The sequence below is a fragment of the Bactrocera dorsalis genome, chromosome 1 (assembly GCF_023373825.1).
Source record: "Bactrocera dorsalis isolate Fly_Bdor chromosome 1, ASM2337382v1, whole genome shotgun sequence".
Classification (NCBI taxonomy): domain Eukaryota; kingdom Metazoa; phylum Arthropoda; class Insecta; order Diptera; family Tephritidae; genus Bactrocera; species Bactrocera dorsalis.
The window spans coordinates 64,399,852-64,423,635 of NC_064303.1; the positions used below are offsets into that span (position 1 = coordinate 64,399,852).

Here is a 23,784-nt window from a genome sequence, read left to right on the forward strand (position 1 = left end):
CTTTCCAGGTAAAGGCTTCTATGTTAAGGTCTCCCACTCTCATGAAAGGCTATGTGGCTGTCTTTGTATGTTTCACGACAAAGGCAGTACACCTTGAGCTGTGTAGTAATCTGACGACGGAGGCTTTTCTCGCGGCATTTGCTCGCTTCGTCGCTCGACGTGGCTACCCATCAAAGATCATGAGCGATAATGGCAAAACCTTTATCGGAGCTCAACGAGCCACAGAAAAGCAATTTGTGGATTTTTTAAAACAAGTGTCACCCGACATCGTACAAAAGTACGCCCCTCAAGGTATCAATTGGCAATTTATACCCCCAAGCGCTCCTCATATGGGCGGTTTATGGGAATCAGCTGTAAAAAGCTTCAAAACCCATTTCAAACGGGTAGCTGGAAATTATAAATTCAATTACGAAGAGTTCACGACGCTATTAAATCGAATTGAAGCCGTTCTCAATTCACGGCCACTCACAGTACTATCGCAAGACCCCTCAGATTTCACCGCCTTAACTCCAGGGCATTTTCTAAAAGGAGCACCCATCCTGGCCATTCCTGAGCCAGGCGTGGAGTCGCTGTCTCTATTAAATCGATGGGAACGAATTAAAATTCTCCATCATGATTTCAGCCGCCGCTGGAAGGACGAGTACATAAAGGATCTCCACAAAAGATACCGCTGGAAGACTCCTGAACAAGAGCCTAAACTTGGAGACTGTGTCCTCATCCACGATGATTGTCTACCCCCCACCGAGTGGCGGCTTGGCCGCATTGAAAAGCTACATTACGGCTCCGACGGTCACATACGAATCGTTGATCTCCGTACGCAAAACGGAACGCTGACCAGACCGCTCGTGAAGCTATGCTTTTTGCCAACTTCCGATGATCGCGAATCTGAAAAGCCGCAAAAACAAACCGATATTATCGTTTCACAATAAGCTAATCAAATGAAAACGAGAAATACGCCAATACCAACCGTTAAAAAATACAAACCGAAAATCGAAATAACCAAACCGATACTGTCGCGATAATAAAATCATGATTTCAGCCGCCGCTGGAAGGACGAGTACATAAAGGATCTCCACAAAAGATACCGCTGGAAGACTCCTGAACAAGAGCCTAAACTTGGAGACTGTGTCCTCATCCACGATGATTGTCTACCCCCCACCGAGTGGCGGCTTGGCCGCATTGAAAAGCTACATTACGGCTCCGACGGTCACATACGAATCGTTGATCTCCGTACGCAAAACGGAACGCTGACCAGACCGCTCGTGAAGCTATGCTTTTTGCCAACTTCCGATGATCGCGAATCTGAAAAGCCGCAAAAACAAACCGATATTATCGTTTCACAATAAGCTAATCAAATGAAAACGAGAAATACGCCAATACCAACCGTTAAAAAATACAAACCGAAAATCGAAATAACCAAACCGATACTGTCGCGATAATAAAATCACTAAATTTTACGCTAAAACGAGAAATATGCCCGTAATAAACCGCAAAAAAAATAATAAACTGTCAAAACCAACAAAGAATCTTAGCCAAAAAATTGTCGATCAATATGACGACACGTTCATGCCACATATCGTGGCACCTTCACCATGTTTGCTTATCTGATAGAAATTTATAATCAATAATCTTCTCTATACAGATTACCATGGATATAGATACGCCAGCCGCAAATACGTCAACCGCTCGCGCGGCTACGAATGTGCCACGCAACGGGCCTACCCCAGCGCCCCGGACGATAGCTGCGACAGCATCGGCCGCACCAGCAACAACGCCGGCACCTGTACCGGCAATCGCGCCTGCAGCGGTCCTACCCACCTCGTGGTGGCACGCGACCACCACCAATCCCATCACAGACTACGGAGCCCCGTCGGATAAGGTGTCCCATCTGTCGACGCCCTCATCGTCTCCACCATTGTGGAATATTTAGGGGTATGCGGCCTTTGCAACGGCAGCAAGTTGCTCAGGCCCACGGGCATTGCATCAACTGCCTGTCGCACACTCATGCAACTACCGAGTGTGAGTCACGTGGGTTGTGCCACCGGCCGCACCACACGCTGCTACACCGCAGCTCGTCACGCGAGGTGAATCGAACACCCATCCATCGCGGCCGCACACCCCGATTCCAACCGTCAGCTCGTGCCGCACCCCAGCGGAGCGGAACATCACTGCGGCGTCGACAGCCTGGGTCACCATCTCGTCGTCCTACGGGGCTGAGCAGCGTTGTGGCAACGCTGCAACAGCTGCAACGCCTTTTAGGCTAAACAGTCGTTTAGGGGGACCGGGATGGCTAAATGAGCATCTGACCCCCCTCTTAATATAATAACATCTACACCCCACAATACACACCTTACTCAACACATCATCTTCTCACCGCATACACACCATACTCAACTCATCATCTTCTCATCGCACACACACCAACTCCACACATCATCCTCTCATCGCACACACACCAACTCCACACGTCATCATTTCATCCCACACACACCAACGCATCACGAATTCAACACACATGAGGACACCGCACAAAAAATAACAAAAGGGACCGACGGACTAGGCCCCAGGCTCCTTCGATTACGATCCGTGCGCTTGTAACCATCCGCCAACCGATTATCCCGCAGTTTTTAATTCGTTTTGACAAAAGGTCGTCGCTAAACTATTGGTAAGTGCCGCGAGTTGTGATAAAAAACCTCTCATTTTATACACGGTGGTAAGTGCCGCGAGTTTTTATAAAAAAAAACCTCTCAAAATAACCAGACACATTGTTTTTTCAATAGCGTTCAAAACTTCTGCAATACATTTAGATGTAGTGGACTGTGCTAATCTTGCAAACCAGTCTTGCCCTATTTGATGTTGAAAGCCCCCTTGACCAAGGAATTTTAAAGTAGCAGCAAGTTTTATAACTGGATTTATTGCGATGGATCTTCTAGGTACCGTTAGTTCTTCAGTTGTGCCTCTTAAGACATAATCAAAGGCTTCCTTACAAAGTCTAAAGTTTTGTATGAAGCTATAATCCCAAATGTAAAAACAGTTTATAACCGAACATAACACATACATATGTACATAACAAATTACCTTTTTGCGATAATTCCATAATAATCTATTGTTGCGTTTGTTTGCGTTAGCAAATCCAGACCTACTATTCCGTCGAACGTTGAAAGAGACGGGAGCATAAAAAAGGTACTGTTTGCGTCGAGAAGGTTTACCGTACATTTTTCTTTAATGTGAGTAAAGCCATGGATTGACTTTACCAAGAGAGAATTTTCGACAGGTGCTATGTGCTTAAGCACTTTTAGAGGCTTTATATAGTTCTTTGATGCCCCCCGTATCAATCAATAATTTTAGTTTTCTCCCTGCAATTGTTCTTTCAATGAACGGTAGCAAGGAGTCCTGTTTAAAAATTAACTGCTTAGGTTCAGTAAGGTCGTCTTCGATTGATGAGGCCTCTGAGTTTGCTACCTCATGATATCTTCTTGATTAAAAGTAGAATTTACGTTTGGCAGGTAGATAACCCGTTGCTGTTTTGGTCCTGTGAATTTTGCAGAACCAATACTTGGTCCTTTCACTGTCTGTCCGTATTTTTGATTTTGATTATTAGGATATCGAGATGAGTATCCACTATTTTTCTGTTGTGCTGTAGGTTCTCTGAAGCGTTGCGAGGTATCAACATCCATTGGCTGTACTGGCTCTAGTTTCGGCGGAGTCCTGCTGTCGAAGTCCCGCGTTCTGTTAAAATGGGAATTTTTCGCAAGATACGTGTCATTTATCTGATATTTACTACTTGTACCTTTTTGCCTAGATTGCTCTATATTTAGCCTTTGGGCTTTGTCTTCCAGGCTCCTGGCATATGTGCTTGCGAACTGGTATCGCTCATGGTTAGATTCCATCTCCTGTGCTAACGCTAGAGCCGAAGGTAGATCTTTAGGCCGGGCTGAGAATAACACATCACTAAGCGGTTTCTTAGGCCCTGAAATAAATACGCTTAATGCATCCATTCTGTATTTTTCGTTTAGTGATGCAGCAATTGATTTTTCGAAAGTCATTATCGTTTTGTTAGTTAAAAGGGTTAACTTTTTCTCTACCTCGTCGTAATATTGTAGTAGTGACAAACTTCCTTGGCGGAGAGTTGACATCTCCTGTTCGATCAAGTAAATTGGTCGTTTGTCGGAATAACTAAAATCGAGTCGATTAATTATGGCATTAGCATTTAGAACGGTATTAAATGAGGCCAGAACCATGTCGGCCGGGCCTTTAACTTTATTTCTAATGATGGCAACAGCCTGATAATGTTTGCTGCTACCTTCATAGCCTTCAAAAACTTTGTAGGCGGTGTGTGCCGCCTGCCGTCACGATACATAATTCTCCTGCTTACCGTCGAAGTCCGGTAAGGACTTTACAATATCGAGTGGCTCCTCACATCTAATCCCGAGTACAATCCCCGAGCACTACAAACTGCACTTTCCACTAATGCCCTTAATTGGTCTGGTTCCAGCGCCATTTCTTGTCTTTTGTCTACCACTCTATATTCTGTCCACCAATTTTCTATATTATCCCTATTGTTGCACTGTCTTTTACTAACTTCTATTCCGTTAAGGCTCTCAAATATTTTGTCCAGGTCCTGATCACTCATGAGCTTGAAGTAAAACCGATACCAATAAGTTGGACTGCGCAAAATTTATTTCTCAAAAACTCGTGCAAAGATTTACAGTTATATTTAACACAAGTTTTTTTCTTAGCTACTTTTTTTATTAGAGCAATTCAACATACTATATTTTTTGCACTCTACTTACATATTTTTGAATCTTAATTCTATTTTTTTATTTTTTGGTTTAAATTTTCGATCCCCTTTGGTCCGTGAATCCTTTTTTTGAGACGTCTCTTCCTTGATGGGTCCGTACAATTATTCCCGAATAGTTTTTTTTACTATTTTTTATCGAGCTTTTTATTTCCGAATAGTTTTTACTATTTTTTAACGAACTTTAATTTTTGTTCCCGAATAGTTTTTACTATTTTTTATGGAACTTTAATTTTTTTTATTCCCATATAGTTGGGCGCCAATTACGAATAACCGTCATGTTTCTTTATTATTATCACTTTATTAATCAGATCATGCTGTCTGATGAGTTCTCTGTTACAAACTGAAACTTACATTCTAAAGCTAATGTCTTAAATAAGTCCCTGCACCTTGTCTTAGTTGTTGTGTCCCGCAATTCGTTGTTAGTAGTAGTTGTAGAGTTATTGCAGCGGATACGACGCCGACCCTTGCGTTGGCAGTTTGCCGCTACCGCTGTGCCTTACCCGTCAGCGTGGGAATGTGAATTCGTTGACTCAGGCCACGCGCGGACTTTGTTGTTGACAAAGTGCTGCTTATGTTAACTGCTAGCTGCTAGCGTGAGAATGTGGATTCGCTGACTCAGGCCACGCGCGGACCTTATTGTTGACAAAGGGCAGCTTATGTTAACTTGTATATTGAAGCAGAAGGAGACTATTTTGAATAAAATAAATTGATTTTGCCGAAAAAACCATTTGTTCTGTTTATGTTTACTTTGGAACGCATCTTGTAAGGTAATTTTTCCATGAAGAAATATTGAAATATAATATTGTTACGATTTTACTGCTTGCTAGTTAACTTTGCTATGTTCGTATCTCTGGATTGACGAATAAAACCAAAAACTGTTTAGTTCAATTCAACAACTCGTCTACACTATAACAGTTTACTTTTAGCACTGATTGATTACGTTGGCGCACTTCTCGCTGATGCAGACGTGTCCTTCTAGAATATTGCGTCTGGAAATTACAAGAACATAATGCTATACGGCGGTGTAACGCTGTTGTCCGTGTCTTGTGGATGCCCAATAATGTACAGACTTCTTGGAAAATGGAAGATTCGAAATTCCTGCCTTGATCTGAGTGTAATTCGACGGGCACTCCGAACCTTGTTATCCACTTTTCTACAAACGCTTCGGCTACTGTCTTCGCTTCTTGGTTTGGTAAGGCGTATACTTCTGGCCATTTACTGAAATAGTCCATGACAACCCGTAGATATTTGTTTCCGGCCGTACTGGTTGGGAACGGACCTGCAACATCCATCGTGACTCGTTCAAATGGTATCCCACGTTGTACTTCTTCAGGTTCTATATTCAGTAATCGCACGTCGATTATACCTTCTTTTCCTTCTGATTTGGAGCAATGTTTACATTCCAGTGGACAAGGGCGACGTGATAAGGCATCCGCATTTTTGTGGTGAATCCCCTTTCGATGTTCCGTTTCGAAGTCGTAATTCTGTAGTCTTTCGATCCATCGTGCAATTTGGCCTTCCGGATTCTTAAACTGTAATAACCATTTTAATGCTGCATGATCAGTCCTCAGCAAGAATCGTTGTCCATACAAATACTTGTGGAAATGTTTTACACATTCCACCACGGCTAGTAGTTCTTTTAGCGTCACACAGTAGTTTTTCTCTGGTTTCCCGAGCACTCTGCTGTAATACCCAATTACTCTTTCTTGTCCGTCGATGAGCTGAGACAGGACACCTCCAATTCCATAAGCGCTCGCATCTGTATCCAGGATGAATTTCTTTCCAGGTATTGGATAAGCTAACATCGGCGCCGTACAAAGTAGTTCTTTAAGCTGCTCAAACGCTTTTTCTTGTTCCAACTGCCATACAAACGGGCGATTCTTCTTTGTTAAATCATGTAAACTTCTAGCCACGTTCGCAAATCTAGGTACAAAACGGCGGTAATACGTGCATAAGCCGAGGAAGCTGCGGAGTTCATGTATGTTGGTGGGTTGAGGCCAATCTTTAACTGCTTTTATTTTTCCCTTCTCGGTGTGAATCCCCTCAGTTGACACTTTATGTCCGAGATATGTGACCTGCTTCTTCTATAATGAACATTTTTTGGGATTCAAGCGTAATCCGGCTGATCCTCTAGATTTTTCAGATGATCATCAAAACTTTTTCCCATGATGATAATGTCATCAAGATACACCAAACATGTCTTCCAGTTGAGTCCTTTTAACACATGTTCCATCATTACCCAAATGGCATCACAGAGAATTCCCATAACCCGTCGCCCATACTGAAAGCGGTCTTTTCACGGTCACATTCATCAATCTCGACTTGCCAATATCCACTTTGTAGATCTAGTGTAGAAAACCATTTCGCTCCAGGCAAGGTGTCTAATGTATCGTCGATTTTTGGTAGAGAATAACTGTCTTTCTTTGTGACATCATTCAACTTCCTATAATCTACGCAGAAACGGGTGCTACCATCTTTCTTTTTAACTAAGACGATAGGTGAGCTCCATGGACTTATTGAAGGTTCGATTACACCGTTTTTGTGCATGTCCTCAATAATTTTGTTAGCATCCTCACGTTTTGCTAGTGGAACCCTACGCGGAGCTTGTCGGATTGGTTTAGCGTCTCCGGTATTTATGCGATGTTTGATAATGCCGGTTCTTCCTGTGTTTCCTTCGTTTGCAAATTTTTCTGCTTTTAATTTTTCATTTCCATGCAGTTCGTTCAGCAAATTATTTAGGAGTGTAGGACTTATCTGCTGTGGCTCAATAGTAGGCTTCTGTTGTGACCGGCTGGCACTGTCCAATTACTGCTCCTTTCTTCGGACTTATAGGCGTGTTGAATTCATTCACTACTCTGACTGGAATGGTGGCGTCTTCTCTAGTTTTCACAAGCGTTCTTCCTACCAATATGGGTGTATCTATTTTTGTTGGTTCCACAATCCACAACTCTTCAGTCCCACCTCCTCCATTCACTTTAGCCCATACAATCGCCTCAGATTTTGGTGGAATACTCTGATTATCATCAACAATCACCCTCTTACTTTCAACGTTGGTCACATATCCGGTGTTTATAGGCATCTCCATATTCTGGCAAAACAGCATTTGCTTGTTTAAATCCAAAGTAACCCCAATCATGAAATCTACTCCCATTATAATTTCATCCGTGATTTCTGCTACGATGAAGGTGTGATTAACTTCCAGGGTACCAATCATCACTTCGCAAAACACTTTTTCCGCGACAGCTGCTTCCTCCCCGGTGGCCGTTCGAAGCTTGCAACCGGCTAATGGTTCAACCGTTCTTCTTACCACATCCGGTCGGATAATTGAATGTGCGGCACCAGTATCCAAAGTAAGCGTTGACAGTCGTCCATTTACGATGCCGTTGATAGTAAGATTGTTGTCATGGCGACCTATTTGTGATATCGAGATGGCGGGGCAAATAGTTGTGGGAACCAGCTCACGCCCCTTTGAACTGTTCCGTTTTAGTTTAACGACTTGTGAGATGTGGATGCTCCGTCATCGTTATCTGTTGGTTGTTTCCGTTTTGATGGGTTTACTTTTATATTGCAATTTCGGCAAAGTGACCCGTTTTTCCACAGTTGAAACATCTTCCTGTTGTATTTACTCGCGGTGCAGCAATTGTCTTCAGAGTCTTCAATATTTCTTCCATCAGCGCCGGTTGTTCCATTTCAACCCTTTGTCCTTTGTGTGCTGGTTTACTTAGTAGGGAAGCTGTTTCCTGTGTGAGGGCGTGCGAAACCGTTTCAGCAAACGTTCTTTTTGGCAATGCATATGTGGCGCGTTTGGTGTCCACATCACGAATTCCATTTATGAAACATTGAATTTTTACCCTCTCAATGTAATCCACAGGTGCATCTGCATTTGCCAAATGAGCCAGTCGTTCTATTTCAGTTGCGAACTCTTGCAATGACTCGTTCATTTTCTGACCCCTATTTTGCAGTTCGATCTGGTATATTTGTTTCCGGTGCTCACTACCATATCGTCTTTCTATCGCACTCATCAATGCCTCATAGTTGTCCCGTTCACAGTCTGGAATAGTCTGAAGGATTTCTGTCGCAGGTCCTTTCAATGATACAAACAAGGACGCCACTGTGTCCGCTGCATTCCAGTTATTGGCCATAGTTGTCTTTTCAAACTGAAGTTTGAAATGGAATACTTCCATCGAATGTGGGTGCCTTCAATCTTGGATTATTTGTTGATGGTGCAGGGCCATGCAGTTGCAGTTCTCGCATACGATTACTCAGTTGAAGAAATTCTGATTTTAAATTTTCTTCTTCATTTTTTAACGTGCTTAATTCCTCTTCAAATTTTGAAAATTTCTCTTGCACTTGTTTTTATACTTGTGTAGTATTTTCTGTAATCTGTTGTACCAAACGCTTTTCTAACTGTGTATTATTTACAGTCATTTGTTGTGTAAGGCGAGACTCTAACTGTGATGTATTTTCAGCCATTTGCGTCATTTACTGTGCCAGACGATTTCCTGTTTGCACTGCATTTTCTGTATTTTCAGCTATTTGCTGTATAGCCACTAATAGCATGTTCATGTCTACGCTTGATGATGTTCGTTGTTCTTCTACTTTTTCTTCCACCTTTGTAGAAGTTTCTGGCCCATCAAATTCGAACTCGTCCACATTAATTCCATCCGCTTCCATTGCTTCACGTAATCGTGCCTGCAGATCCGCCGTTTGCCCGCTTATTGGCAAATTACGCTCCTCCAGTTCCTTTTTTAATTCCTGAATTCTCAATTCTCCGAATTTAACCATCTTGAATTTGGATTATTTGACAATCCCACTTCTGACACCAATTGTTACGATTTTACTGCTTGCTAGTTTACTTTGCTAGGTTCGTATCTCTGGATTGACGAATAAAACCAAAAACTGTTTAATTCAATTCAACAACTCTTTATTTTACAACTCGTCTACACTATAACTAAACTGTTAGCACTGATTGATTACGTTGGCGCTGCCACGGCTTATATAGCCACGCACTTCTCGCTGATGCGAACGTGTCCTTCTAGAATATTGCGTCTGGAAATTACAAGAACATAATGATATACGGCTCCAAATGCAGACAGCCGTGGCGCCAGACTCAGCAATTGTTTAGGTAGACAAGCAGACGGCTGCGGCGCCAGATGTCTATTGTTTCGACAAGCAGACAGCCGCGGCGCCAGATGTCTACAACAAGACAAATGCTATTCCATATACCTACAGCTATTGTTCATAATAAGGGATGCATATAGCAATACAAATACAACTTAATACTACTTTTGTAACAATATTATGTTCGGACCGACATTGAAAACATTTTGAAAACACATTTGTATGTTGTGGAATGTTAGTCGTTCGAACCGACAAAGTGTGTTTTCACTGACAACTATCAATACGGGGATTCTGCTGCTCTTGCAAGATGACACAAAATGCAAAAATCCTATACCGAAATATGCGAGGCCAAGAGAGCACCCATTGCAGAATCTATGACGGCACGAAAATAAACATGGGTTTTGGTCTGACATATTTTACAGCCATTGCAAATAAATTTTTGCGTGTTTGTTGTGCCGTTGCACCAAGAAGAAAATTCTGCAATTGGTGCACCGCGCAAGGGTTTTGCAAGAGCTAGAGAATCCCCCTAATATGACAATATCAAGTGACAGCTGTATTTGTATATGGAAAGTAAACAAATACACTCAGTCCTTTTTTTACGCGATCTCTTTTTACGCTATTTCACTTTAACGCGATTATTTTTGCAGCGCAAATTCCTTTTTTTACGCGAATTTCTCATTTTAACGCGATTGCTTTTTTTCGTTTTTTGCTTGTTTACATATTTTTACGCGTAATAATTTTTGAATATGTCGGCGCACCCTAATAGTGTGTGGATATTGGATATTGACACCGAGGTAGACGAATTTTTCAAAAAGAATTGAGTCTCTGTATGTTAAGATATAAAGAACTACATCGGAACTTATTGGGTCCAAAAAGAAGCATTCAAACAAAATAAACTGAATTTATGGTGCAAACTCAGTCAGAGATGCTAAGTCAATCAGAACATCAATCCATAGTTCTTACTATTGATTCTGATACAAATTCTAGTGATATCAGTGCCGGCCATCAAAGTAAGCGGCAAAGAATAATTTCCACTACGGATAATGACAGTGATTAAACAGCATTCAACGGTGTTTTTCAATAAATGTACCTATTTTCTATTTTCTTCTCTTTTATATATGGTTTTTGTTTTGTGTTTTTTATTTTGTTATGAATGAATAAATTATAAGTATGAAATTTGAAACTTATTGTATTGTTTTTGAATATTTTTTTGCGCGTATATTTTGTTATACGCGATATTTTTTATATTCGGAACCAATTCGTCAGTTAATATTGGAAAACTAACAATTTTTACGCGATTTTTTTTTACGCGATTAGTGGCAGAACCAATAATCGCGTAAAAAAAGGACTGAGTGTATCAAGTGACAATTTAGGGTCGGCAAAATATGTCTCCTAAAAAAATCGATTAAACTAGAGCAGGCACCGATTATAATGAGTGGAATGTAAGTTTTCAAGTAGTTTTCAGCAAAAACTGTGTTTTCGTTTGACAGATTTTACACCAGTTTTTCCCACGAAAACATGTTTTCAATGTCGGTCCGAACATAGTATAAGCCGGTAACAGAGCTTCCCCCAAAACGTCTTGGGTTCCGATTACGGCCATCTACGTAACTTGTTTTGTCTCAATTTTTACTCAAGATATCACTTGCACGGATGGACGAGTGAACAGACAGTCAACCAGATTTCAACCTTTTTCATAATCTTGATTACTTATGTACATAACCCTATATCTATCTCGCTTAGTTTTAGGTTATTCGTACAACCGTTAGGTGAACAAAACTATTATACTCTGCACCAACAAGTTGCATAAGTATAAAAAAACATCTCGTTGGTTCAATAAATTAAGTGAATTTTAAACAAAAATTAAATTACACACTTTCCATTTTTTTAAAAACTAAAAATACTAAAACATTAAATCTACTCCAAGATATAACAATTTTTGCATGTATTCATGAAAAAACTATGAGCCACTCAACTCATCTGATTTTGAAAAGATAATGTTTTTAGTGAGAACAAGTTTGAGTGAACAATCACCCCCGATTCACGAATTTGAAAGTATAATTATATTCCCTTCAGATCATTTATATTGGTTGTCAAAAAAGTCTTGCGGTATTTTCGGTAATTGGCGCTGAAAGCGCGTACTTTTAGTTTCGCATAGTTCGTCGCATAATGGTCATGTTATACCTTTTTGGAAAGATCATTTCACGCGCTAACACGTGTTTGATTTATTTTCGTTAAGTCGTTCGTGAGTTATAGCGTCGCAAACATGGAGCAAAACAAAGAGAAAATACGACATATTTTACAGTACTCAGAGAACGTCTATCATAGAGAAGGTTCACGGCGCGAAGAACGTAAAAATATTTTTGGCTAACTCGGTCGCGATGGTCCAGTTTCACCACTGCCAACTCGGTCGCGATGATCCAGTTTCACCACATACAAATTATGAGCGTGTTTCACCATATTGAGTGGTTTTTAGAGTCTATGAGCAACAACATGTTAATGTAAATAAAAGAGAACCAATGCAGGGCAATATACAAACAAGTGTATTTATATGCAGGTGATTTCTGGTAGGAGGATGGAGTCTTATGTAGAAGTTCACGCAAGTGAGGAAAGTTCTCTGATCGCCATTCACTTGGGAGTGGCCAGAAACGATTCTTTTACATATGACTCAAGCAGCTCACGACTTCCGGTCTTTGACCAAGTATCCTCTGGGTAGCCTAAGAACATCCGTTTGAAGGCGAGCTAACGTGAGAAGGCGAAATATCCCCTACATAGGGTTGTGCGCTGGGTTTGGGACCCGCCACGTAAAAAAAAACAACTCCAGCGAATAGCAACAACCAGCCTCGGATGAGAGACCCCCCTTTTGATGACGACCATGGAAAACGAAATAAGGACTACGAATTGAGGGCATGCACCTGGAATGTCCGGTCCCTTAATTGGGAAGGTGCCGCTGCCCAGCTGGTTGATGTCCTCGTGAAAATAAAGGCTGACATCACCGCCGTCCAAGAAATGCGATGGACGGGACAAGGACAAAGACGAGTAGGTCCTTGTGGCATTTACTACAGTGGCCATATAAAGGAGCGCAAGTTTGGTGTTGGATTCGTGGTGGGAGAGAGACTCCGTCGCCGAGTACTATCATTCACTCCGGTGAATGAACGTCTAGCCACAATCCGCATCAAAGCGAGGTTCTTCAACATATCGCTGATTTGCGCCCACGCCCCGACGGAAGAGAAGGACGATGTGACCAAAGATGACTTTTATGAGCGCTTGGAGCTCGCTTATGAGAGCTGCCCCCGCCACGATGTCAAAATCGTGCTTGGCGACTTCAACGCCAGGGTGGGCAAAGAAGGTATCTTTGGCACTACGGTCGGTAAATTCAGCCTCCACGAGGAAACATCCCCAAATGGGTTGAGGCTGATCGACTTCGCCGGGGCCCGAAATATGGTTATCTGTAGTACTAGATTCCAGCATAAGAAGATCCATCAAGCTACCTGGCTGTCTCCGGATCGAAAAACTACCAACCAGATCGATCATGTTGTGATAGACGGAAGACACGTCTCCAGTGTTTTAGATGTGCGTGCGCTCCGAGGTCCTAACATCGACTCGGACCACTATCTTGTTGCAGCTAAGATTCGCACCCGCCTCTGTGCAGCAAAAAACGCACGCCAACAAACACAAGGAAGGTTCGACGTCGAGAAGCTGCAATCACAACAGACAGCCGAGCGATTTTCTACTCGGCTTGCACTCCTGCTCTCTGAGAGCACTCGTCAACAACTCGGTATAAGGGAACTGTGGGACGGCATTTCAAACTCCTTACGTACAGCTGCAACCGAAACCATTGGTTTTCGGAAGGTGCAAAAGAACAGCTGGTACGACGAAGAGTGCCGTGTCGCAGCGGAGAGAAAACAGGCTGCCTACCTCGCAACGTTACGATCGACCACAACACGTGCGGGATGGGATAGATACCGAGAGTTGAAGAGGGAAGCGAGACGCATTTGTAGACAGAAAAAGAAAGAGGCCGAAATGCGTGAGTACGAAGAGCTTGATAAGCTGGCCGACAGGGGTAATGCTCGAAAATTCTACCAAAAGATGCGGCGGCTTACAGAAGGTTTCAAGACCGGAGCATACTCATGTAGAACCCCCCAAGGTGATCTAGTCACCGATGCCCAGAGCATACTTAAATTATGGAGGGAACACTTCTCCAGCCTGCTGAATGGCAGTGAACACACAACGCCAGGAGAAGACGGACCCGATTCCCCAATCGATGACGATGGAAAAGACGTTGCATTGCCCGACCAAGAAGAAGTTCGAATAGCAATTACCCGCAACAACAAAGCGGCGGGGGCGGATGGATTGCCAGCCGAGCTATTCAAACACGGCGGCGAAGAACTGATAAGGAGCATGCATCAGCTTCTTTGTAAAATATGGTCGGACGAAAGCATGCCCAACGATTGGAATTTAAGTGTGCTATGCCCAATCCATAAAAAAGGAGACCCCACAATCTGCGCCAACTACCGTGGGATTAGCCTCCTTAATATCGCGTATAAGGTTCTATCGAGCGTATTGTGTGAAAGATTAAAGCCCACTGTCAACAAACTGATTGGACCTTATCAGTGTGGCTTCAGACCTGGTAAATCAACAACCGACCAGATATTCACCATGCGCCAAATCTTGGAAAAGACCCGTGAAAGGAGAATCGACACACATCACCTCTTCGTCGATTTTAAAGCTGCTTTCGACAGTACGAAAAGGAGCTGCCTTTATGCCGCAATGTCTGAATTTGGTATCCCCGCAAAACTAATACGGCTGTGTAAACTGACATTGAGCGGGACCAAAAGCTCCGTCAGGATCGGGAAGGACCTCTCCGAGCCGTTCGATACCAAACGAGGTTTCAGACAAGGCGACTCCCTATCGTGCGATTTCTTCAATCTGCTGCTGGAGAAAATAGTTCGAGCTGCAGAACTTAATCGAGCAGGTACAATCTTTTATAAGAGTGTACAGCTGCTGGCGTATGCCGATGATATTGATATCATCGGTCTCAACACCCGCGCCGTTAGTTCTGCTTTCTCCAGACTGAACAAGGAAGCAACGCAAATGGGTCTGGCAGTGAACGAGGGCAAGACGAAATATCTCCTGTCATCAAAAAAACAGTCGTCGCACTCGCGACTTGGCACTCACGTCACTGTTGACAGTCATAACTTTGAAGTTGTAGATAATTTCGTCTATCTTGGAACCAGCGTAAACACCACCAACAATGTCAGCTTTGAAATCCAACGCAGGATAACTCTTGCCAACAGGTGCTACTTCGGACTAAGTAGGCAATTGAGAAGCAAAGTCCTCTCTCGCCGAACAATGACGAAACTCTATAAGTAACTCATTATTCCCGTCCTGCTATTTGGTGCAGAGGCTTGGACGATGACAACAACCGATGAGTCGACATTACGAGTTTTCGAGAGAAAAGTTCTGCGGAAGATTTATGGTCCTTTGCGCGTTGGCCACGGCGAATATCGCATTCGATGGAACGATGAGCTGTACGAGATATACGGCGACATTGACATAGTTCAGCGAATTAAAAGACAGCGGCTACGCTGGCTAGGTCATGTTGTCCGGATGGATGAAAACACTCCAGCTCTGAAAGTATTCGACGCAGTACCCGCCGCGGGAAGCAGAGGAAGAGGAAGACCTCCACTCCGGTGGAAGGACCAAGTGGAGAAGGACCTGGCCTCGCTTGGAATATCCAATTGGCGCCACGTAGCGAAGAGAAGAAACGACTGGCGCGCTGTTGTTGACTCGGCTATAATCGCGTAAGCGGTGTCTACGCCAGTAAAGAAGAAGAAGATTTCTGGTAGGCGGAGAAGTTCCTGTATGCTTTTGTATACTATATACATACAAGTAGTTACATTTTTTCTAAGTCTAATATACGTATGTATGCATGCTCCTTATGATACTCCCAACAACAGCACTGTGATATTTTCATGCTTCATGTTAGCTTTCAACCAGAGGATCGCTTGTGTGTGATACATATGCAAATACATATGTACATATGTATGTATGAATGTATGCTTTTGCGTTTTGCCGTCGGCAATTCAATATTGACATGTAAACATAATTATGATATGAGTATAATTTTATATGAATGCATAGTACTATTTACAGTCAATTTGGACTTGAATATTTAATAATTTTATTTGATTTTTACATAATATACTATACTAATAAATATTTTTGTATTATTTCTTAGTAATAGAAATTGAATTTATCACAACAATATATGTATAAATACATCGTCTATCATATTAATCTTATTATCTGCTCATATGATTGCATGTATACGCATGTGCGCGTTCAGAAATTCATATCATGATTTTATCACTTATCAATATACATATTACATGTGCGCGCATTGATCTGCATGTTCATATATTAATATATACTTATATGTACATATATTTGTATACACTTCCGAACAAATAATGCACAAGCATACAAACATACATATGCGTACACATGTGAATATGTCACCACAAAAAATTGAAGCATTGTTCTACAAAAACAACAATTGCCTAAAAAGCAGAAGCATCACAAGTCAATATGGCAGCCGAATTGACGAAGCCCAAATGTAGTAAATTTTACAACAAAAACGATTTCATTCATAAACGCAGGCGCATATGCCACAAACGACCTCGCTTCATTCATAAAAGCAGACGCCGTAACATCTCCCCGAGCATGCCTTTGCCAACAAGCGTCTTTTCGCGACGATGGCAAAAGCTAAAAATCATAAATTGAACAACTGTCTGATGATTCTTCACAGAAAGAAGTGAGAAAAGTGGCAACATAGGAGTTGTCGATTTATAATATTTGTCTAAAATATTTTTCCGTGACTCGCAAAAATCTGCGTCGATATGTATGCAAGCTCATACATATGCATACATATTCACGCTAGTTTGTAGGCGAAGCTGTTACAGCGGCAAGGGAAGCGGTCAATAGGCGGCCATTCGTTTATTTTTTTCGGCACAGCTTGGATTTTCTATCATCACACAAGTGCTGAACACATTGAGTGCGACAGACTGTTCTGCCAAATATTAGAATACACACGTTCTTAGGGACACAGTTATTGAGGCAGCTGCACAACTACATAACTGTGTCCATAAAAACGTGTGTATTTTAATATTTGACAGAACAGTCTGTCGCACTCAATGTGTTCAGCACTTGACTCTTTGACAAAACACCAGTTTCGGCCATTGGGTGATCTTGACAACGGAGATGCGAAAGATGCGTGCGACTATTTGGCTGCCATATTGACTTGTGACGCTGCTGATGCTATTTCAAACGATTGTTGTTTTGGTAAAGCAATGTTTGTAGTTTTTGCGGGTGACATATCTACATGTGAACGCATATAAGTATGTATGTTGTGTATGCGTTATTTGTGTGCCAATGTCATAGGCATTTATTTATGTATGTATGTATGTACATAAGTACATATCAGCAGCGCGCACATGTTATTATTGATAAGTGATAATATATGTACATGTGAAAATAAGTTTTGAATAATAAAATGTACGATATGTATTGTAATATATTAAATTTGTTTAATATATTATGATAGTCTGTTATGTACATACATACATATGTACATATGTAATGAAGTATACACATAAGTATGAATATATCAATTACAAATGTAATTAAAAAAATAGGCTTTATTTTCACATAAACTACGAATATTGCTTTGAAAAAGTGATTAAATTCAAATTTATTCAATTGCACATGTATTCATTAATATGAACAAAAAGAATTCATACGAATACACATGTTTGCATATATCCATATAAGAATATAAGCAAAAGAGCGAACATACGTCTGTTAGAGCAATATATAGTTTTGAGCATAATTTTAGTAGAAAAAAATCTAACTACTTGCATATAGTATACAAAAACTTTTCCAATCAAAAAGCAGAATAACCTTATTATGTTTCATTTTGGCGCCATTTCCCCCGTAAAACATATGTACATATTTGTATATGTTAGCTTTAGAAAAAGTCATACATATGTATGTAGCATCCAGAAACTTCTCCGCCTACCAGAAATCACCTGCATATAAATACACTTGTATGTATATTGCCCTGCATTGGTTCTCTTTTATTTACATTAACATGTTGGTGCTCATAGACTCTAAAAACCACTCAATATGGTGAAACACGCTCATAATTTGTATGTGGTGAAACTGGATCATCGCGACCGAGTTGGCAGTGGTGAAACTGGACCATCGCGACCGAGTTGGCAGTGGTGAAACTGGACCATCGCGACCGAGTTAGCCAAAAATATTTTTACGTTCTTCGCGCCGTGAACCTTCTCTATGATAGACGTTCTCTGCAGTACTACTACGATAAAGGCAAAAATGCATCTCAAGCCGCCAATAAAATTTTTGAAGTTTATGGACCCGATACAGTTTCCATTTCCACCGCACAACGATGGTTTCAACGTTTTCGTTCTGGTGTAGAGGTGGTTGAAGATGCGCCACCCTCCTAAAGGCCTGTCCTCGAAAATTGCCATAAAATCGCTGAATTGGTCGAAAGAGACCGGCATAGTAGCAGCCGTAGCATCGGTCAAGAGCTGGGCATGAGTCATCAAAAAGTCATTTCAATTTCAATAAAAAAAAATCAATAAAAATACAGCAAGACTTTTTTGACAACCCAATATATATCATAAACAAGTAAGGAAGCGCTAATTTTGGTGTAATGGAAAATTTCATACTCTTGTCAAGATCAAACCCAGAAATATTCTTCAGGTGCATCAGGTTGGTTATATTGGGTCTAAGGCAAGGTCTCACCCAATTTTATCCAATTTAGCAGCAAAGATGCACAGTTGTTAGAAAAACGTTTTTCCTCAATTTTATTGAAATAACTCACATGTTTTCCAATATATGTATATATGCGATTTAGAATAGCATCCCCCGATTTCTGGGTTAAAATGGGTTTCCGCTGACTTATGGTTTTTGAGATATTTGCATTTAAAGTTCAAAAATTCAACTATTTAAAAAGCGTGTTTTTCCGATTTATAATGAATATTTTTAACTTTTATATCCACTAACACTTCACTAATTCTAACCATTATTTGATTTTGAAATCATATCAATCCGTCAGAAAGTTAATGAGCTTTAGAAAAGATAGAGACTTAAAAACATTGATGCATTTCCAATAGAACTTGGTTACTTGCAAAACATTCAAACATAAAAAATTTTTGTTAAATGCACTTATGTATATATTAAGGTAAACCTATTTGGTAGTAGTAGTTATGGATAACGCGTTGAAAGCACAAAGTAGAAGTGGATTGTAGAAAGCGAAGTAAAGAAGAAATATTAACTTGATATTTTGGCTAAAAAGACTAAAAAACTTCAGAAAATTTTATCAGATTGCGAACTGAGCGGGAAACTAATAAACATGATCTACAGCGTACGCAAACTATTACCCAGAACCGGATCAAATTATATAGAATATGTTAACTAATAAATATTCATGCATTTCGTAAATAGATTTTATGTACAAAATTAGGTTTTTTATTGAATTGCACAAGACCAAATAAAATATTTAATCTAGGTATGGAATAATTACTTCTTGTATGACGCGTCGATTTGTATGCCATGTAAGATGATGGACAAATGGCTTGATAATTATTACTAATTTGCCATTATTTTCGAGAGATTTCAAACCAATTGCATCTTCAATGTATATTGGTCGCTTGTGTAGAGGTATTACATTCAATGTTGTGTTAAAATATCCAAAATGACTGTAAGAAATCACCAATAAATTATTCAATTCTTTACAACCGGATTGACTTACTAACCTAGATTCCCAAGGGGTAATTACGCCATCATTTGGACCTCCTATTAAAATCATTTTATTCAAACGAAGTAAAGTGTTTTTGTACTGGCTAGAATTCTGTGTTCGTATTTCATTATTTATTATTGGCAAAAATTTGCTAAATTTATAGTATAAATCTTGTTCTAAAGGATCATTCCAATAATTCGCTATCGATATGTGCTGCCCAATTTTTGAATAAAAAAGCTCATACGCAGTATTTGCTGCCAAATCCGGAAATACAAGATGCAAAAAATTCGCTGAAAGTAATTCTATTTTGTAATGGCAATGACTTTTTATATAACTTTACCTCCAAATTGACCAGCTTGTGGTGATGAAATTGAAATGAAAATATTAATTTTATGAAAAGGAAGAGTTTGAATAGCAGCCCGAGCTATAAGTCCCCCTTGAGAGTACCCTGAATAAAAAAAATATTTAAGATATAATTACAAACATTAAATATAGAAAAAATATAGAAATCATGCCTACTACGTTGATACCATCGGGATGTTTCCTTCCAATTACCTCCAAAAAACTACGAAACTCTAGAACTTGCCTCCAAGTATTTTCCAAACTAGACCATCCATCATATTTATCAAAGTTGTAAATTTTGGTATCAGGATGGGCCTATAATATGTAAGACAATTCATTATTTTAAAAATGTAATGTGAGAAAAACTATCTTGAAATGATATTAAATACAGCAATGAAATTTTCATAGAGATACGGACAGAGCGGCAAGTCTGTATCGCCATGAAAATTTGAATTGGTATCACTCAAAAATTTAGTTTAGGCCAATTTACCTTCACATACAGAAATAAACTAATTTCAATTGTTCAATTGACAATATTTTAATGTAAGATTCTTGATAAAATGAAAGCCGAAGGCTAATGAAAACAAAAGGTGCCTTATATCCAATGGAGAATAATTTTATCGTGCGATTCTGTACTGTGATACAATCAGAAGTCTCTATATTTGAGATTTAGAGCCTTCAAAAAAACGATTTTTTTTGGGAGGTAAAAAAATAAGTGATTAAAGCAAAATTTCTAGGGTTTATAGTTATATATTTAAACAGCATTCACAAATTTTTTGGATACGAAATCTTTGATATTCTGCCCTTGGGAAGCAATTGCCCGATGCATCTCACATGTGCATTTGTCGGAAGGTGGGCAGGATGCAGGTTGTAATTTCTATCGGAAACAAAAAATTCAATAGATTCTTATTTTTTGATAATTAATGTTCTAGTTAAACTAAAAAAATTCCAAAAGGAGTGTAAAATTTAAAAAAAAAAATTAAAAATTGAAAAGTGGTTTTGACCAAAAAAATTTTACTTTTTAGTTCAAATAGAAGATAATTAAATGCCAAAGATAATAAACTTTGCCCCAATTCCATACGTCGTTTAGTTTCTTTTATCCTGCTCGCCAATTAAGACAAATTGTAAAAAGGAAAAACCGAGAAATTGCGCGTCATAGTTTTCGCTTTCTGCTCGATCGCTCATATATCTGCTAGACGTTCGGTCACTATTTTCCTTCTAGCTTCGAAAATATTTCAAATTCCTATATGAAACTTTCGGAACATATTCTTAGATTATTTTTAACAAGATTTAAGTGAAAAAAATCGATTTTTCGAAGCTTCTTAATCAGTCTCCCCCCATAAATTAGAGACAATTTTTATGATTTCAGACGATTTCGCTAGTCTGTAAGTGACAGTCACAAAATCTATTACATTTCATTATTCAGAGATGTTTTTACACTTGGATGAAAATAAATATATCGATAACAAGTATTAAATTTTCTATAACATAGTCAAAATACATAATACCAATAAAAATATATGTTGACTTTGTTTCATGAAATTTACGAAATTTATGTAAAATTGATTTGTTTTTAACCTTTTCGTGTTTGAGTTGCTTACAAAATATAAAAAAACGACAGTCGATTAATATTTATGATGATCTCTATTCAGTATATTCAAAAAGGCATCCAAGAGCTTTTTTTAGTTTTGTGACCTGTTAACTATCAGGTCTCAATTTGTGACTTTTAATGTTTTTTTTTTTGTTTTGAAGAGATGACCACAGTATACTCTTGCAACATTTGAAAAGTAGTTGCTCATTGCTCATTGAAAGATATTAATGTCAAATATAAATTTATTATTATGGATTTTTTTATTTCTGTCGATCTTTTTTTTTAATTTTATAGTATTATACAATATAGAAGAAAGAGATTGCGTAAAATTATGGAATAATCTGTTGACACTATTCTTTAAAAATTAAATTATATATATTATATAATTACTAAATTATTTTTTTAAACGATTCATTACACTTTTGTGCTTTTTGTTCTAATTGAAATCGATCATTCTTGCTACATATCTAACTCGTCTGTGAGAGTATTAAAAATTTTTTTCGCTCTCTTTAAAGCTTAGTACGCAGCTCTCAAGAAACATAAAAACTTCATATAAAAAAAACGCTTAAGAAACGGTCCAGAAACGTTCCTGCGATAAAGTTACTTGTGCTAGTACGCAGCTCTTAAGAAAGCTAGTACTAATTTTTAATACTTTTTTTCAATAAAATGTGAATATGGCAAACCTGGTTTTGCAAAGAAACATCAAATCAACAATTGTTTCTTGCAGGAAATTCGAAGTAATCGTCAAATTCATCCTAAATTAGTTGAAATCATTATTATAAAGTATGTTCCATTTTGAAATGTTGTATAAAACCAACCAATCATCAACAACATTCCTTAAATCTCAATGAAAATATTTGTGTTACCATACACATACATACATACATACATACGCACAAAGTTTGTTTACTTTGTTTATTCTCTCTTGCTCTTCTAATGTGGATCATTCACGATGCGTAACCAGCTGTCAAAATTACTTCAGAAATAATGTATTTTTGTTCTTGAGCAATTACTTGAGAGCTGCGTACCAACCTTAAGCTTGGAAATTTTTAAATGTGCAGTTCTCATAAGTTTCACAGTGTTGCCAGTCTTTACCAAATCCCGGGGAAAAAAATCGGGTGGATAACGCGATTAATTGCAACGGCATTTCTTGCCTCATTTCGAGATAAATGATGCCACCATACCACCATACGTGGAGATTATAATAATTTGCTAATTTTGCAAATATACGTTGAATAGTGCGCTCAGAAGGAGCATTATGACGACTGTGTTTTGCAAGTCATCTTACAGCCACCGGAAAACGCGAATGAAATTTGCGTAATAATATTGGACAATTTCCAAGCGTTGCACAGTGGACAAAATTTCTAATCTTATTAATCGTATTAATTATTGAGTGAAAATTTGTCGGGTGTAATGCTGCTGGATGAACAAAAATCTTTTGTGCACATCTCTAGCGCCTTCTCTGACATCATCCCAATTGGAAGTGACATACTTTCTACATCTTTCCATGTATTAAAGTTTTCCACGAACTAACAACAACATTTGCGTCAACATTGCTGTCTTCAAATGCTTGAATGGAAATATTCACCTTTGGGTCACTCTTTAAATTGCCGTCCCACCTTTCCCTTATACCGAGTTGTTGACGAGTGTTCTCAGAAAGCAGGAGTGCAAGTCGAGCACTGTTTGTTGTGATTACAGCTTCTCGACGTCAAAACATTCCTTGTTTTTGTTGACGTGCGTTTTTGTTTAATAAGACTTCGGAGCGTACCTACGTCGGATTAATTAAAAGATAAAAATTAACTTCCCTCAAAGCCGAGTATGCTTGCAAAATTCTACATCACTAAGCAAAAAAATATATGTCAAATACTTAAATGAGCTTATGTAGTGAAACCACGATCCTAATAATTGTGAAAAAAAAATTGCAGAAAAAGACGCCAACCTTTTGTAATTAAATATTATTTATGTACCGTGATTATAAATATTTACAAAACTAACCATGAACTAAACCAAGCTCATGTGGTTACTCAAGTTATCCATTTAAAAGCCCAAACAAGTAAGAGTTATTTTCTGAGAAATTTACGTTGCGCATAATTGCGTCTCAGAAGA

At 39.3% G+C, this 23,784-nt stretch overlaps 1 protein-coding gene across 10 annotated transcripts in view; it reads right to left on the reverse strand.

Moving 5' to 3' along the window:
• LOC105225932 (lysosomal thioesterase PPT2 homolog) overlaps window positions 1–23,784 on the reverse strand; it is a 183,209-nt gene that overhangs the window by 9,304 nt on the left and 150,121 nt on the right. For 3 of the 10 annotated variants that reach the window (XR_007421188.1, XR_007421185.1, XR_007421187.1), the window contains exons 2-6: window positions 20,261–20,402; window positions 20,086–20,193; window positions 19,762–20,047; window positions 19,530–19,704; window positions 3,079–3,970 (exon numbers count right to left, since the gene is read on the reverse strand). Coding sequence is in view for 2 of the 10 variants with exons in the window: in XM_049446088.1 (XP_049302045.1) it covers window positions 5,686–6,606 (921 nt within the window). In the remaining 8 variants the exon portion in view is untranslated. The other 7 variants (XR_007421189.1, XR_007421192.1, XR_007421191.1 and 4 more) reach the window with 5 other exon arrangements.